Here is a 15,740-nt window from a genome sequence, read left to right on the forward strand (position 1 = left end):
CTGATCTTCTCCTTCGGATCTTCTTCTTCTTCTTCTTCTTCTTCCTCCTCTTCTTCTTCTTCCTCCTTCTCTTCTTCTTCCTCCTCCTCCTCCTTCTCCTCTTCCTCTTCTTCCTCCTCCTCTTCTTCTCTTCTTCCTCCTCCTCCTCCTCTTCCTCTTCCTCCTCCCCCCTTCTTCTCTTCTTCTTCCTCCTCCTCCTCCTCTTCTTTTCTTCTTCTTCTTCTTCCTCCTCCTCTTCCTCTTCTTCTTCCTCCTCCTCTTCTTCTCTTCCTCCTCCTCCTCCTCCTCTTCCTCTTCTTCCTCCTCCTCCTCCTCTTCCTCTTCTTCCTCCTCCTCTTCCTCTTCTTCCTCCTCCTCCTCCTCTTCCTCCTCCTCCTCTTCTTCCTCCTCCTCCTCTTCTTCTTCCTCCTCTTCTTCTCTTCTTCTTCTTCCTCTTCCTCCTCTTCTTCTCTTCTTCTTCTTCCTCCTCTTCCTCCTCTTCTCTTCTTCTTCTTCATTCTGTGCCCTAGCTCTTGAGAAGTTCGGACTGAAACCCGGAGTGGATCCTGGGGACGTAGCAAGGCCCTTTGAGCCCAGCCTGGACCCAGGCCCCCCTCCCTCCGGAGAAGGATGGAAGGAAGGAAGGAAAGGAGGGAGGTAGGAGGAAGCACGGGAGAAAGCAAGCAAGGAGGAGGAGGAGGAAGAAGGCGGCGTCTGCCTGTCCCTCTTTCCAGGGAAGTCCTCTCTCAGCGCCTGGACGAGACGGAGGTACGGACGGAGCGCTCCGGACCCGCTTCTATCGCGCTTGCGGCCCCTCCGATGGGGCGACCCCCGCCTCCTCTCCTCCTCCTCCTCCTCTCCCTCCTCTCCCTCCTGCCGCTGCTCCAAGGAACAGGTGAGTGAGGCTCAGGAGGTGGGCTACAACGCCCAGCATCCACCCCCTCCTACTGCTACTAGGAGCTGGTAAATTAACCTTTGGTTGCGGGACTACAAAACAGGTAATCTTCCTATTCTTTTTCGGGACGGATGACTACAAAGCCCATTCCCCCTCTTCTTAGGGACGGATGACTACAAAGCACATCCTCTTCTTATTGGGGGTGGATGACTAGGAAGCCCCCACCCTCCTCTTCTTAGGGGTGGCTGACTATGAAACCCACTCTCCTCCTCTTCTTAGGGATGGATGACTACAAAGCCCATCCTCTTTTTTATTGTGAAATGCACGACTACAAAGCCCATCTCCCTCTTTGGGATAGATGACTATAAATCCCATATTCCTCCTCTTAGAGGTGAATGACTACAAAGTCCACTCTCCTCCTCTTCTCAGGGATGGATGACTACAAAGCCCACCCTCCTATTCTTGGGGTGGGTGACTACAAAACCCATCCTCTTTTTATTGGGGAGGTACAACTACAAAGTTCACCCTCTTCTTCAAGATAGATGACAACAAAGCCCACTTCCCTCCTCTTCTCAGGGATAGAGGACTACAAAGCCCTCCTCTTTTTTATTGTGAAATGCACGACTACAAAGCCCATCTCCCTGTTTGGGATAGATGATTGTAAATCCCATCTTCCGCTTCTTAGAGGTGAATGATTACAAAGTTCACCCCTCCCCCTTCAAGATGGATGTCTACAAAGCCCACTTTCCTCCTATTCTCAGGGATGAATGACTACAAAGCCCATCCTCTTTTTATTGTGGATGTTTGTCTACAAAGCCTATACTCATCTTCTGTATAGGTAACTACAAAGCCCATCCTCTTCGTTTTAGGGGTAGATGACAACAAGGCCCATCCCCCTCTTTTTAGGGGTGGGTGACTACAAAGTCCATTCTCTTTTTATTGGGGATGTACTACTCCAAAGCCTGTCCCTCTCCTCTTTGGGATAGGTAACTACAAAGCCCATCCCCTTCCTCTTCTTCTCAGAAATGAAAGACTGCAAAGCCCTCCACCCTCTCCTCTTCAGGATAGATGACTAACAAAGCCCATCCTCCTTTTCTGAGGAGGGTGGATGACTACAAAGCCCAGCATCCATATGCTGCTGCTAGGAGTAGGTGAATGACCTTTGGTATGGTGACTCCAAAGCCCATCATCCACACGCTCTTGCTGCTGCTAAGGAGGGGCTTCTCCATCCTCCCTGTTATAGGACCTTTTCTATTCACCTCTCCCTTATACGTGGTATCCTTTCCTTTTTGGAAGCCCTCTCTTTGCCTGGCCTTTTCCTCGTGACCTTTGGCCTCACTGCTGCTGCGTCCCTTCTTCCGGATGGAGGGACATGTCTGGCCAGTCCAGTTGGCCCCTCTGGCATCCAGTTTGGCCACCGCCAGCCATTGACGTGGCCACAAGAGGAAAGGTCAGAGCAAAGCTTCTGTTCCTTCCTTCCCCATATTCTTATCATCGCAATAACACAGACCTTGGCAGAGGCCTGGCCTCAGTCCTCCCCCGCTGACCCTCCTGCGTCAACAGGGAGGGAACTCTGCACGTTCTCAGGCGCTCCTTGACCCAAAGACCTGGGCAAATAGAGCAAAGCCAAAGGGAGGGGAGGGAGAGGCTGGCTGGGTGGACCATCACAGGGTTCCCAATATCTTCCATCTCTCCCTTCACACCTCTCCCTTTCCTTCACTCCTCCCTTTTTGTCCTTTCTTTTTCCATTCCTTGCTTCCTTCCTTCCCCTCTCCCATCCTTCCTTCATATTTTCCCCTCTCCCTCCCTCCTTGCCTTCTCCTTTATTTCCTCTTTCCCTTCCTTGTTGTTGTTGTTGTTGTTGTTGTTGTTGTGTTGTTGTTATTGCTTGTATTGTTGTATTTTGGGCTCGGCCTCATGTAAGCCACACCGAGTCCCTTGGGGAGATGGTAGCGGGGTATAAATAAAGTGTTATTATTATTATTATTATTATTATTATTATTATTCCTTTCCATTCTTCCCTCCCTCCCTCCCTCCCTCCCTCCCTTCCTTCCTTCCTTCCTTCCTTCCCCTCTTCTGTCCTTTCTTTCCGCATTCAATTCCTTTCTACCTTTCCCTCATTTGTTTCCTCTTTCCCTTCCTTTCCATCATTTCTTTTCTCCCTTCCTTTCCCTTTCCTCTTCTTCTATCCTTTATTTCAGCTTTCAATTCCTTTCCTCATTTCTTCCTCCCTCCTTTCCTTCCTTCCTTCCACTCTCTTTCCTTCTTTCCATCCTATCTTCCATCCTTCTTTTCCCCTTTCCATCCTTTCATCATTTCTTCTTTCCCTTTCCTTCCCCCCTTTATTTCCCTCCCTCCCTTCCTTCTTTCCTTTCCTTCCATATTTCCACATTTCTTTCTTTCCCCCTTTCCTTCCTTTCCATCCTTACCTCATTCCACATCCCTCCTTTCCTTCCTCTCTCCTTCCTTCCTTTCCTTTTCCTTTGTTCCCATCTTCCATCCTTTCTTTCCTCTTCCCCTTCCTTTCCATCCTTCCCCCATTCCTTCCTTCCATCTCTCCTTGCCTTTCTTCCCCTCTTTCTTTCCTTTCCTTCCTATCTTCCATCCTTCCATCATTTCTTCTTTCCCTTCCTTTTCTACCTCCTTCCTTCCTTCCTTCCTTCCTTCCTTCCTTCCTTCCTTCTTTCCCTTCCCCATTTCCTTGCCTTCTCTTTCTTTCCCCTTGTCCTTCCTTTCCATCCTTCCCTCATTCCACACCCCTCCTTTCCTTCCTCTCTCCTTCCTTCTTTTCCTTTTCCTTTGTTCCCATCTTCCATCCTTTCTTTCCTCTTCCCCTTCCATCCTTCCCCCATTCCTTCCTTCCCCTTTCTTTCATTCCTATCTTCCTCCTTCCATCATTTCTTTTTCCCTTTCCTTCCTTCCTTCCCCTTCCTTCCTTCCTTCCTTTCCTTCCACATTTCCTTACTTTCTCTTTCTTTCCCCCTTTCCTTCCTTCCATCCTTCCCTCATTCCCCATCCCTCCTTTCCTTCCTCTCTCCTTCCTTCATTTCCTTTCTTCCCATCCTCAATCCTTTCTTTCCTCTTCCCCTTCTTTTCCATTCATCCCTCCCTCCTTGCCTTCCTTCCCATCTTTCTTTCCTTTCATTTTTTCCTTTCCTCCCCTCCCCTCTTCCATTCTTTCTTTCAGGGTGAAAAGGGTGAAATATAAATGCTGGAAATACATTTCATTTTTCCCTTCCTTTCCTTCCCCTTCCTTTCCTTCCTTCTCCTTTCCTTTCTTCTTTCTTTCCTTTCCTTCCTGCCCTCTTCCATACTTTCATCTTTCCCTTTCTTTCCACTCTTCCCTTCCTTCGCCTTTCCTCTTTCATTTCCTCCCCTTCTCTTCCAACCTTTCTTTCCTCTTCCCTTTCCTTGCCACTCTTTCCTCATTTCTTCCTTCCTTCCATCCCTCCTTTCCTTCCTTCCTTCCCCTCTCCCATCCTTTCTTTCCTCTCTCCCCTTCTTTCCATCGTTCCCTCCATCTACATTTTATCAATTTCCTAGAAAAGAGCCCCAAATGGTTGACCCAGGGCCTGAATCCTCCAAAGTGGCTCCAGCCCTTGAGTTGGTAATGGAAAGAAGCAAGTTCCTGGGTTGAAGCTGGACCCTCTCGGCGGTGGCCCCCACAAAGCTATGAGAGCCATTACATCCAATATATTTCTTGGGGTCCTTCTGTTGCCTTTTTTGCACAATGGTACAGAAGACAGACCCATTTGCACCATGGAAAGCAGATGGGGGTGGCCTCCATCCCAGGGGGGCAGTGAATCCGCTCCAAGTTTCAAAGCAAGCTTTAGAGGAGATCTCTAGTGTGCTGCAGGTTCTGATCCGGGTGTTTGGTTGTCTTTCTTTCCTTCCAGCAGAAGCAGCAGGAAGAGGAAACGCTCCATTGCGGAGCCGGAGGGGCATCTTCCAGCTGGCGGGGGCCATCCTCTGCTCCACGGGGCGCACCCCCCTGGCCTACCTGCGCTACGGCTGCTACTGCGGGCTGGGAGGTAGCGGGTGGCCCCGGGACAAGGCCGACTGGTAAGGCAAGCAATGCTTTGCATAAGCGACTGAGGGGGAAAAGGAAAGGGCTCGAGGCTGTCAGGAATGGTGGGAGTTGGAGTCCAAAACACCTGGAGGGAGGGCCCAAGTTGGCCCATGCCTGCATTATAGCATACTGTCTCTATACCAGTATATAGTTTTTAAGAACTCCAGACATTTCCACCATTAGATTGAATGCCAAGTGCAAGAGCAGGGCAACCAATAATCCAAAAAGTCCCAGGCTCAGCCATCGATGTGGATAAACTCCTTTAGCAGCCCATGAAGCAAGACTACACTCCAAACTGTGTCTCGCTTGGCTTCTCTCTTCAACCTCTCTCTCTCTCCCCACCTGCTTAGCTCAAGCCTGAACAAAAATGTAACAGTATCCAAAAGTCCCAGGCTCAGCCACCATGTGGATAAATTTCTTCAGCAGCTCTTGAAGCTGCTGAAGACACTGCAAACTTTGTCTCTCTCTGCTTCTTTCTTCAAACTGTCTCTCTCTCAACACCTGCTCAGTTCAAGCCTGAACAAAAATGTAACAGTATCCAAAAGTCCCAGGCTCAGCCACCATGTGGATAAATTTCTTCAGCAGCTCTTGAAGCTGCTGAAGACACTGCAAACTTTGTCTCTCTCTGCTTCTTTCTTCAAACTGTCTCTCTCTCAACACCTGCTCAGTTCAAGCCTGAACAAAAATGTAACAGTATCCAAAAGTCCCAGGCTCAGCCACCATGTGAATAAATTCCTTCAGCAGCTCTTGAAGTTGCTGAAGACACTGCAAACTTTGTCTCTCTCTGCTTCTTTCTTCAAACTGTCTCTCTCTGAACACCTGCTTAGTTCAAGACTGAACAAAAATGTAACAGCATCCAAAAGTCCCAGGCTCAGCCACCATGTGGATAAATTTCTTCAGCAGCTCTTGAAGCTGCTGAAGACACTGCAAACTTTGTCTCTGCTTCTTTCTTCAAACTGTCTCTCTCAACACCTGCTCAGTTCAAGTCTGAACAAAAATGTAACAGTATCCAAAAGTCCCAGGCTCAGCCACCATGTGAATAAATTCCTTCAGCAGCTCTTGAAGTTGCTGAAGACACTGCAAACTTTGTCTCTCTCTGCTTCTTTCTTCAAACTGTCTCTCTCTCAACACCTGCTCAGTTCAAGACTGAAAAAAAATGTCACAGTATCCAAAAGTCTCAGGCTCAGCCATCTTCCTGGGTATTGCCTAACCAATTAGCTTCATGCATCTTATTTTACTGTTGACACACACATATTAACCGATTCCTTGCATGCTCCAACAAGGATGCATCTTTGACTTTTTAAGCGCCATATTAGGCTGCTAGGAATTGTGGGAGTTGGAGTCCAAAACACCTGGAGGGCCCAAGTTTGCCCAAACCATACTATCTTTATAGGAGCCCCTGGTGGCGCAGTGGGTTAAACCCTGTGCCGACAGGACTGAAGATAGACAGGTCGCATGTTCGAATCCGGGGAGAGGCAGATGAGCTCCCTCTATCAGCTCCAGCTCCTCATGCGGGGACATGAGAGAAGCCTCCCACAAGGATGATAAAAACATCAAATCATCTAGGCGTCCCCTGGGCAACGTCCTTGCAGATGGCCAATTCTCTCACACCAGAAGCGACTTGCAGTTTCTCAAGTTGCTTCTGACACAACAAAAAAAACCCAAAACCCCAAAAAAACAAAAAAAAACTATCTTTATACCAGTATATAGTTTTTAACAACTCCAGACATTTCTGCCATTAGATTGAATGCACAAGCGTAAGAGAAGGGCAACCAATAATGTAAACGTGTTGGGTTTATTATCAAAGAGGATAATTCATAAACTTGCAGCTAAAGGATGGAATGCAACCATCGATAAGCAAAAGGGAGATCGGTTTCATGTTTGCACCTGAACGTGCCATGTTTGAAGTAAAAAAAAATTCCAAATGCAACATGCCACGCTGGACTTTGCCTGCGGAAAAGAAACCACATCCTTTATGATGCTTTTAGAACTAAAACAACCCAACCAAAATATAGTCATTTGCATGGGATAAATGTTATGACCTTCCGGCCGCTTGTATTTTAAGCTTCAGGGGAAACAAAACTTTTGTTGATCCTTATACTTAAAGAGGAAGGAGATCTGGCCACAATTGCAACCTACTGGCCCAGAAGGGAGTTGTGGTTTTGCAAGGTCGTCATCCCTCTCTGCCTCACCTTTTACCCCATTGCATGGAGCTATGGTGGTTCAAGTGGTGTGAAACAACAGGTAGGATACTCAATGGGACGGATTGCAGGAACTGATGCGGGTCAATGAAGGCATTGATGCATTAAGTGCATGCTCATTAGAATTTGCATTTTTACTGCCGGCTAGGAAGTGGAGCCCCCGGTGGCGCAGTGGGTTAAAGCACTGAGCTGCTGAGCTTGTTGATCGAAAGGTCGCAGGTTCGATTCCACGGAGCGGCATGAGCTTCTGCTGTCAGCCCTAGCTCCTGCCAACCTAGCAGTTCGAAAACATGCAAATGTGAGTAGATCAATAGGTACCGCTTCGGCGGGAAGGTAACGGCGCTCCATGCAGTCATGCCGGCCACATGACCTTGGAGGTGTCTATGGACAACACTGGCTCTTCAGCTTAGAAATGGAGATGAGCACCACACCCCAGAGTCAGACATGACTGGACTTAATGTCAGGGGACTACGTTTTACCTTAGGAAGTGTCATAAAGTATGCATTGATAACAACAGAGATAAAATTAAAATGAAACATGGCTTTCTTTCCTCTTTCCACTTGCTGCAGTGTAGCTTGATTTTGAACTGCATTACTTGTTTAATGTTGTGAGTTGTTTTCGTGTCACAATGGAGATATAAAAGCTGGATATTATTATTACTATTATTATCCCACTTTCATCTCTATATATTATTTGATACACAACAAGATTAGTACACAGCAAACGAACTCACTCTGCTGGCTTTTGTATTGCATCACACGTCGGACACCGTGTGATGTATAGGCGGATAATGTGTGCAGATCCGAGAAGGGTGGTAATTTTGTCAGCGTCGATTGTTTTTAAGTGCAGGCCAATGTCTTTAGGCGCTGCACCCAGTGTGCCAATCACCACTGGGACCACCTTTACTGGCTTGTGCCATCATCATCATCATCGGAGATAAAAATGGGATGATGATGATAATAATAATTCAATGGAGATAGAAGTGAGGTGATGATGATAGTAAATCAATGGAGATAAAAGTGAGCTCAGAGGTTTTTCTAACCCTTCAATACAAGATTATTATCCCACCTTTATCTCAATTTAGATAACTAATATTAATGATATATTTTATCTCAATGCAGATAAAAGTGGGTTATTATTAAATCAATAAAATTTGGATAATACTACTGTGGATCCAAAAACTGCACCAAAGGTTTCCTAGCCCTTCAAAAGCATGTTGTTGTTGTTGTTGTTGTTGTTGTTGTTGTTGTCCTCTCTCTTCATTGATGTATGGAGATAAAAGTGGGATGATGATGATGATAACGATAATGATGATAATAATGATAATAATAATAGGAGTCCCCGGTGGCGCAGTGGGTTAAACCGCTGAGCTGCTAAACTTGTTGACTGAAAGGTTGCAGGTTCAAATCCGGGGAGTGGCGAGAGCTCCTGCTTTCAGCCCCAGCTTCTGCCAACCTAGTAGTTCGAAAACATGCAAATGTGAGTGGACCAATAGGTACCACTCTGGTGGGAAGATAATGGTGCTTCATGCAGTCATGCCGGCCACATTACCTTGGAGGTGTCTATGGACAATGCCAGCTCTTTGTCTTAGAAATGGAGGTGAGCACCACCCCCCAGAGTCAGACATGACTAGACTTAATGTCAGGGGAAAACCTTTACCTTAATAATAATATGGATCCAAAAAACTGCTCAAAGGGTTTCCTAGCCTTTCCTAGCCTGTGCATGGGTTTCCTCTTCAAAGACATGGCAACAGAGTGTAAGAGTTTCCAAAACCACTTTGCAAATTTGGGCCAATAATTTGGGATTATTTCAGACAAATCAGGAGAAAGGAAAGGCAATTGCCCCCGATGTTTTACACTATAACTCCCCTCCTACTCTTAGGACTGATGGTGCATGTAGTCCAGAACAGGTGGAGTTTGGGGTGCCTTCTTTCTGGCCACGGCTCCTGCGATCCACATTGGAGGGGGATTCTGGGACTTGTGCTCCACAGATGTTAGGATACTGATATCCAGGCTTCATCTCATAGAATCACAGAGTTGGAAGGGACCCCAGAGGCCATCCAGTCTAAACAATTTCTTGACAGGCAGGAAAAGCACAATCAAAGCCCTCCTGACAGATGGCCATCCAGACTCCGCTTAATAATACTATTTTTCGTGTCAGGAGCAACTTGAGAAACTGCTTCTGGTGTGAGAGAATTGGCTGTCTGCAAGGATGTTGCCCAGAATACACCTGGAAGATTTATATTTTACCATTCTCGTGGGTGCACGGAGAGCTGGAGAATTGGCTGTCTGCAAGGATGTTGCCCAGGGGATGCCTGGATGTTTGACCATCCTTGTGGGTGCATGGGGAGCTGGAGAATTGGCTGTCTGCAAGGATGTTGCCTAGTGGACGCTTGCATGTTTGGATGTTTTACCATCCTTGTGGGTGCCTGGGGAGCTGGAGAACTGGCTGTCTGCAAGGACGTTGCCCAGGGGACACCCAGATGTTTTGATGTTTTACCATCCTTGTGGGTGCATTGGGAGCTGGAGAATTGGCCGTCTGCAAGAACGTTGCCCAAGGGACACCCAGATGTTTTGATGTTTTACCATCCTTGTGGGTGCATGGGGAGCTGGAGAATTGGCTGCTGCAAGGACGTTGCCCAGGGGACACCCAGATGTTTTGATGTTTTACCATCCTTGTGGGTGCATGGGGAGCTGGAGAACTGGCTGTCTGCAAGGACGTTGCCCAGGGGACACCCAGATGTTTTGATGTTTTACCATCCTTGTGGGTGCATGGGGAGCTGGAGAATTGGCCGTCTGCAAGAACGTTGCCCAGGGGACACCCAGATGTTTTGATGTTTTACCATCCTTGTGGGTGCATGGGGAGCTGGAGAACTGGCTGTCTGCAAGGACGTTGCCCAGGGGACACCCAGATGTTTTGATGTTTTACCATCCTTGTGGGTGCATGGGGAGCTGGAGAATTGGCCGTCTGCAAGAACGTTGCCCAAGGGACACCCAGATGTTTTGATGTTTTACCATCCTTGTGGGTGCATGGGGAGCTGGAGAATTGGCTGCTGCAAGGACGTTGCCCAGGGGACACCCAGATGTTTTGATGTTTTACCATCCTTGTGGGTGCATGGGGAGCTGGAGAACTGGCTGTCTGCAAGGATGTTGCCCAGGGGACACCCAGATGTTTGGATGTCTTATCATCCTTGTGGGTGCATGGGGAGCTGGAGAATTGGCTGTCTGCAAGGATGTTGCCAGGGGACGCTTGCATGTTTGGATGTTTTATCATCCTTGTGGGTGCATGGGGAGCTGGAGAATTGGCTGTCTGCAAGGACGTTGCCCAGGAGATGCCTGGATGTTTGGCCATCCTTGTGGGTGCATGGGGACCTGGAGAATTGGCTGTCTGCAAGGATGTTGCTTAGTGGACGCTTGCATGTTTGGATGTTTTACCATCCTTGTGGGTGCATGGGGAGCTGGAGAATTGGCTGTCTGTAAGGACGTTGCCCCAGGGGACACCTGGATGTTTGGATGTTTTACCATCCATGTCCCTGCATGGAGAGCTGGAGCTGACAGAGGGAGCTCAACCCGCTCTTCTCAGATTTGAACTGCTGACCTATTGGTTAGCAATCCTGCTGGCACAAGGGTTTAACCCATTGCACCACTGCAATATACTAGAAGCACCCTCCCCAAATACCATACAGTCCAATCCTTTCTGGTCAAGCAGGAAAAGCACAATCAAAGCCCTCCTAACAGATGGCCATTCAGCCTCTGCTTAATAATAGCAACAAAAACATTAGAATTGGAAGGGACCCCTAAAGGCCATCCAGTCCAACACCTTTCTGCCAGGCAGGAAAAGCACCATTAAAGCCCTCCCGACAGATGGCCATCTTGGTGGGCCTCTCTTTGCAAAAGGATTCTTTAATGGGTGGGAGGGGGAGATCTGTAGTCCCACGGTTCATCCTGATGGCCAAGGAGAGTCTCCCACATAACACTATGTCCCTCCTGTAAAAACAAAGCAAAGTATTTGCAATTTAATAAACTTTGTCCATGTTTTTATGATAGAAACCATTAGGAAAGGACATCTACAACCCAGGAGCAAAAATGGTGTGACTTCGTGCAATCCCAGCATTGCAGGGGCCCAGTGACTGACGCTTTCTCTTTGGGCAGGTGCTGCTTCCATCACGACTGCTGCTACGCCGAGGCCGAGAAGGAGGGCTGCGACCCCAAAATGGGCAGCTACCCCTGGGAATGTGAGGACAAGGAGGCCAGCTGCGGTGAGAGAATCATAGAAGAGTTGGAAGAGACCGCTTGGGCCATCTAGTCCAACCCCCTTCTGCTAGGCAGGAAAAGCACAACCAAAGCACCCCCAACAGATGGCCATCCAGTCCAACCCCTACTTTCCACCAAGCAGGAAAGCACCATCTGATCCCTCCCAAAAGATGGCCATTGACCCGCATCGACCTCACGTTCATGGGAGAAATAGGGCTATAGAATAAAAGAGTCTTAGAGTTGGAAGTAGTCCCCAAAGCCAGAAAAGATAGTGGAGATAAAAGTGGGATAGTACTATTTGTATTTCTAGGTGCAAAGATTACTGCAGACACAGACTGCAGCCAGGAAATCAGGAGACGCTTACTTCTTGGAAGGAGAGCAATGTCCAATCTCGATAACATAAGAGTAGAGACATCACACTGGCAATGAAGATCCACATAGTTAAAGCAATGGTATTCCCCATAGTCACCTACGGATGTGAGAGCTGGACTATAGGGAAGGCTGAGTGAAGGAAGATAGATGCTTTTGAACTGTGGTGTTGGAGGAAAGTTCTGAGAGTGCCTTGGACCACGAGAAGATCCAACCAGTCCATACTTCACGAAATAAAACCTGACTGCTCATTGGAGGGAAGAATAGTAGAGGCCAAGATGAAGTACTTTGGCCACATCATGAGAAGAAAGGAAAGCTTAGAGAAGACAATGATGCTGGGGGAAATGGTAGGAAAAAGGAAGAGGAGCCGACTAAGGGCAAGATGGATGGATGGCATCCTTGAAGTGACTGGATTGACCTTGAAGGAGTTGGGCGTGGTGACGGCCGACAGGGAGCTCTGGCGTGGGCACGAAGGTCACGAAGAGTCGGAAGTGACTGAACAAATGAACAACAATAACAAACTACTACTATGGGCCCAAACCACTGCTCAGAGGGTTTACTAGCACTTCCATACAAGATGATGATGATGTGGAACACAACAAGATGAGTCCACCGCAGACAAGATCACTCTTCTGGTTGTTGTATTGGATTATTATTATTATTATTATTATTATTATTATTATTATTATCCTACTTTTATCCCCATTTTATTATTATTATTATTATTATTATTATTATTATTATTATTATTATTCAATTGAGATAAAAGTATGATATTATTATTAGTAATAATAAATCAAATGATATAAACATAGAATAATAATAATAATAATAATAATAATAATAATAATAATAATAATACATCACACAGTCCTAGATGCTTGGGAAGTGTTCGACTTGTGATTTTGTGATACAAAATCCAGCATATAGATCTCGTTTGCTGTGTCATACTGTGGTTTTTTGTCAGTAATAATAATAACAACAACAATAATAACTACTACTCTGGGACCTCCATCCAAACTACTCTGGGACTTACAAATGCAGACTGACAGAGTTTTGGAGCATAATGCTCCTGACCTCACAAGTGTGGAAGAACAACAAGTATGGATAATTGATGGTGCAATCCCAGGTGACAGCAGGATTAATGTGAAGCAACTGAAAAAACTTACAGGATATGAGGATTTAAGGATCGAACTGCAAAGACTCTGGCACAAACCAGTAAAGGTGGTCCCAGTGGTAATTGGCACACTGGGTGCAGTGCCTAAAGACCTTGGCCTGCACTTAAAAACAATTGGAACTGACAAAATTACCATCTGCCACCCTGATCAGATCTGCACACATTATTTGCAGATACATCACACAGTCCTAGACACTTGGGAAGTGTCCAACGTGTGATCAAATACAACAGCCAGCAGAGTGATCTTGTTTGCTGTGTACCAATCTTGTTGTATATTGAATAATAATAATAATACATCACACAGTCCTAGACACTTGGGAAGTGTTCGACTTGTGATTTTGTGATACGAAATCCAGCATATAGATCTCGTTTGCTGTGACATATTGTGTTTTGTGTCAATAATAATAATAATAATAATAATAATAATAATAAATCATCAATGGAGATAAAAGTGGGATGATAATAATACAGGGTTAGTCAAAATGCATAGGCCAATAAGCCATTGAATTGAATGGCTTATTGGCCTATGCATTTTGACTAACCCTGTACTATGGGTCCAAAAACTGCCTGAAGGGTTTCCTAGGCCTTTCAATACATCATCGTCGTCGTCATCATCATCATCATCATTATCATCATCATCATCATCATCAACAATGTTCTCAATAGAGATAATGGCAGAATAAATAATAATAATAATAATGAAAACAATACCACCATGGATCCAAAAAACTGCTCAGAGGGTTTCCTAGTCCTTCAGTACAGTTCAACCCCCTTCTGCCATGCAGGAAAAACACAATCAAAGCCCTCCCGACAGATGGTCAACCAACCTCCGCTCAAAAGCCTCCAAAGGAAGATCGTCCACTGGACTCTAAGGCAAGGAGTTCCACTGTGGAACAGCTCTTCTTATGGCTAGGAAGTTCTTCCTAACATTCAGACCCCATGCTTCTCCATAGTTCAAAACTGATCCTCAATGGAGTGAGGAAATGCATTTATGCTCATCTCTGGGCTATGCTGCAGAGGGCTGGGTGGGGGCTTGCTTTCCTCACTCCTGAACCTCTTGTTTTCTCTCTCTTTGCAGACGACATCAAGGAGGACAAGTGCCAGAAGTTGGCCTGCAAGTGCGACCGGGAGGCCGCTCATTGCCTGTCTGAAGCCCCTTACCAGCCCACCTACGTCTTCTGGCCACTCTCTTCCTGTGGCAGCCGCAGCCCCAAATGCAAAGGCAATTAGGACCATGACCAAAGCGAAGGGGCCACACATTTTGTTTTTCCACTCCGTTGTGTCATCTCATGATAATGCCATATTTACTAAAATCTAATGCTCACCCTTTTGGGGCTAAATTACCTTTCCAAAATTAGGGTGCGCATTAGATTCGTGCAATATGGTAATTTTAGTGCCGGGCCAGTGCAAAAGAGAAGGCTGCTCCAGGAGTTCCTATTTAAGGGATGTCAATTCTAATGTAATTGCCATGGCTCAATGCTATGCAGTTTGGGGATTTTTAGTTTGGTGAGGCATCGCATTCTTTGGCAGAGAAGGCTCAAGACCTTATAAAACTACACCCCCAGGACGCCATAGCACTGAACCAAAGCAAGTGAAGTGGATTCATTCTACAGCATAGATGAGTAGTTCTCAACCTTCCTATGGCTGCGACCCCTTAATACAATGCCTCATGTTATGGTGACCCCCAACCATAAAATTATTTTCGTTGCTACTTCATAACTGTAATGTTACTACACTTATGAATAATAATGTAAATATCTGATATGCAGGATGTACTTTCATTCACTGGACGAAATTTGGCACAAATACCCAATACACCCAAATTTGAATACTGGTGGGGTTGGGGGGGGATTGATTTTGTCATTTGCGAGTTGTAGTTGCAAGGATTTATAGTTCATCTACAATCAAAGAGCATTCTTAACTCCACCAACAATGGAATTGAACCAAACTTGGCACACAGAATTCCCATGACCAACAGAAAATACTGGAAGGGTTTGATGGGCATTGACATTGAGTTTTGGAGTTATAGTTCACCTACATCTACAGAGCACTATGGACTTCAACAATGATAGCTCTGGACCAAACCTGGCACAAATACTCAATATGCCCAAATGTTCACACTGGTGGAATTTAGGGAAAATAGACCTTGACATTTGAGAGCTGTAGTTGCTGGGATTTATAGTTCACCTACAATCAAAGAGCATTCTGAACCCCACCAATGATAGAATTGGACCAAACTTCCCACACAGAACCCCCATGACCAGCAGAAAATACGGTGTTTTCTAATGGTCTTTGGTGACCCCTTCGGCAACCCCTCGCGACCCCCCCCCCAGGGGTCCCGACCCCCAGGTTGAGAAACACTGGCATAGATTAATCCCAAGGTTATCTTTTCCATTGCTGGAAGCTTTGGTGTCCTAACACTATTGTTTTTCAAGGAATTCTAAGCAGGCAGCAACTGTAATGCGCATATTACAAAGAGTGCACCTTTTGTTGCTGTGCATTACATTCATCAGCAAGTATTTTTTCTGGTTTCAGGTTTTTGAAACGTGAGGTGCGCATTAGATACTCGAGTCAATTTGGGTATATATCCCAGTTGCCATGGCCTTACCATGTTGTTAGCCATCAATGCAAATCTGAAGTACAATGTTCCCTCACTTATCGCGGGTGTTACATTCCATGACCACCCATGAAAAGTGAAAATCCGTGAAGTAGGGACACTATATACAGTAGAGCCCGTTATCCAACTTCCACTTATCTGACGCTCCGTATTATCCGCTGCCACCTTTGTCACCCTCCC

The 15,740-nt window shown here is 46.3% G+C and overlaps 1 protein-coding gene across 1 annotated transcript; it reads left to right on the plus strand.

The window, feature by feature from the left end:
- Positions 1-609: 609 nt before the first annotated feature.
- LOC137097956 (phospholipase A2-like) lies at positions 610-14,269 on the plus strand. The gene is made up of 4 exons (XM_067473445.1): positions 610-874; positions 4,771-4,936; positions 11,296-11,402; positions 14,022-14,269. The coding sequence occupies exons 1-4, from the start codon at positions 610-612 to the stop codon at positions 14,171-14,173; spliced, it is 690 nt and encodes a 229-aa protein (XP_067329546.1). The 3' UTR covers positions 14,174-14,269.
- Positions 14,270-15,740: the final 1,471 nt, after the last annotated feature.

This window comes from Anolis sagrei, chromosome X (genome assembly GCF_037176765.1).
Source record: "Anolis sagrei isolate rAnoSag1 chromosome X, rAnoSag1.mat, whole genome shotgun sequence".
In the NCBI taxonomy this organism is placed as follows: Eukaryota; Metazoa; Chordata; class Lepidosauria; order Squamata; family Dactyloidae; genus Anolis; species Anolis sagrei.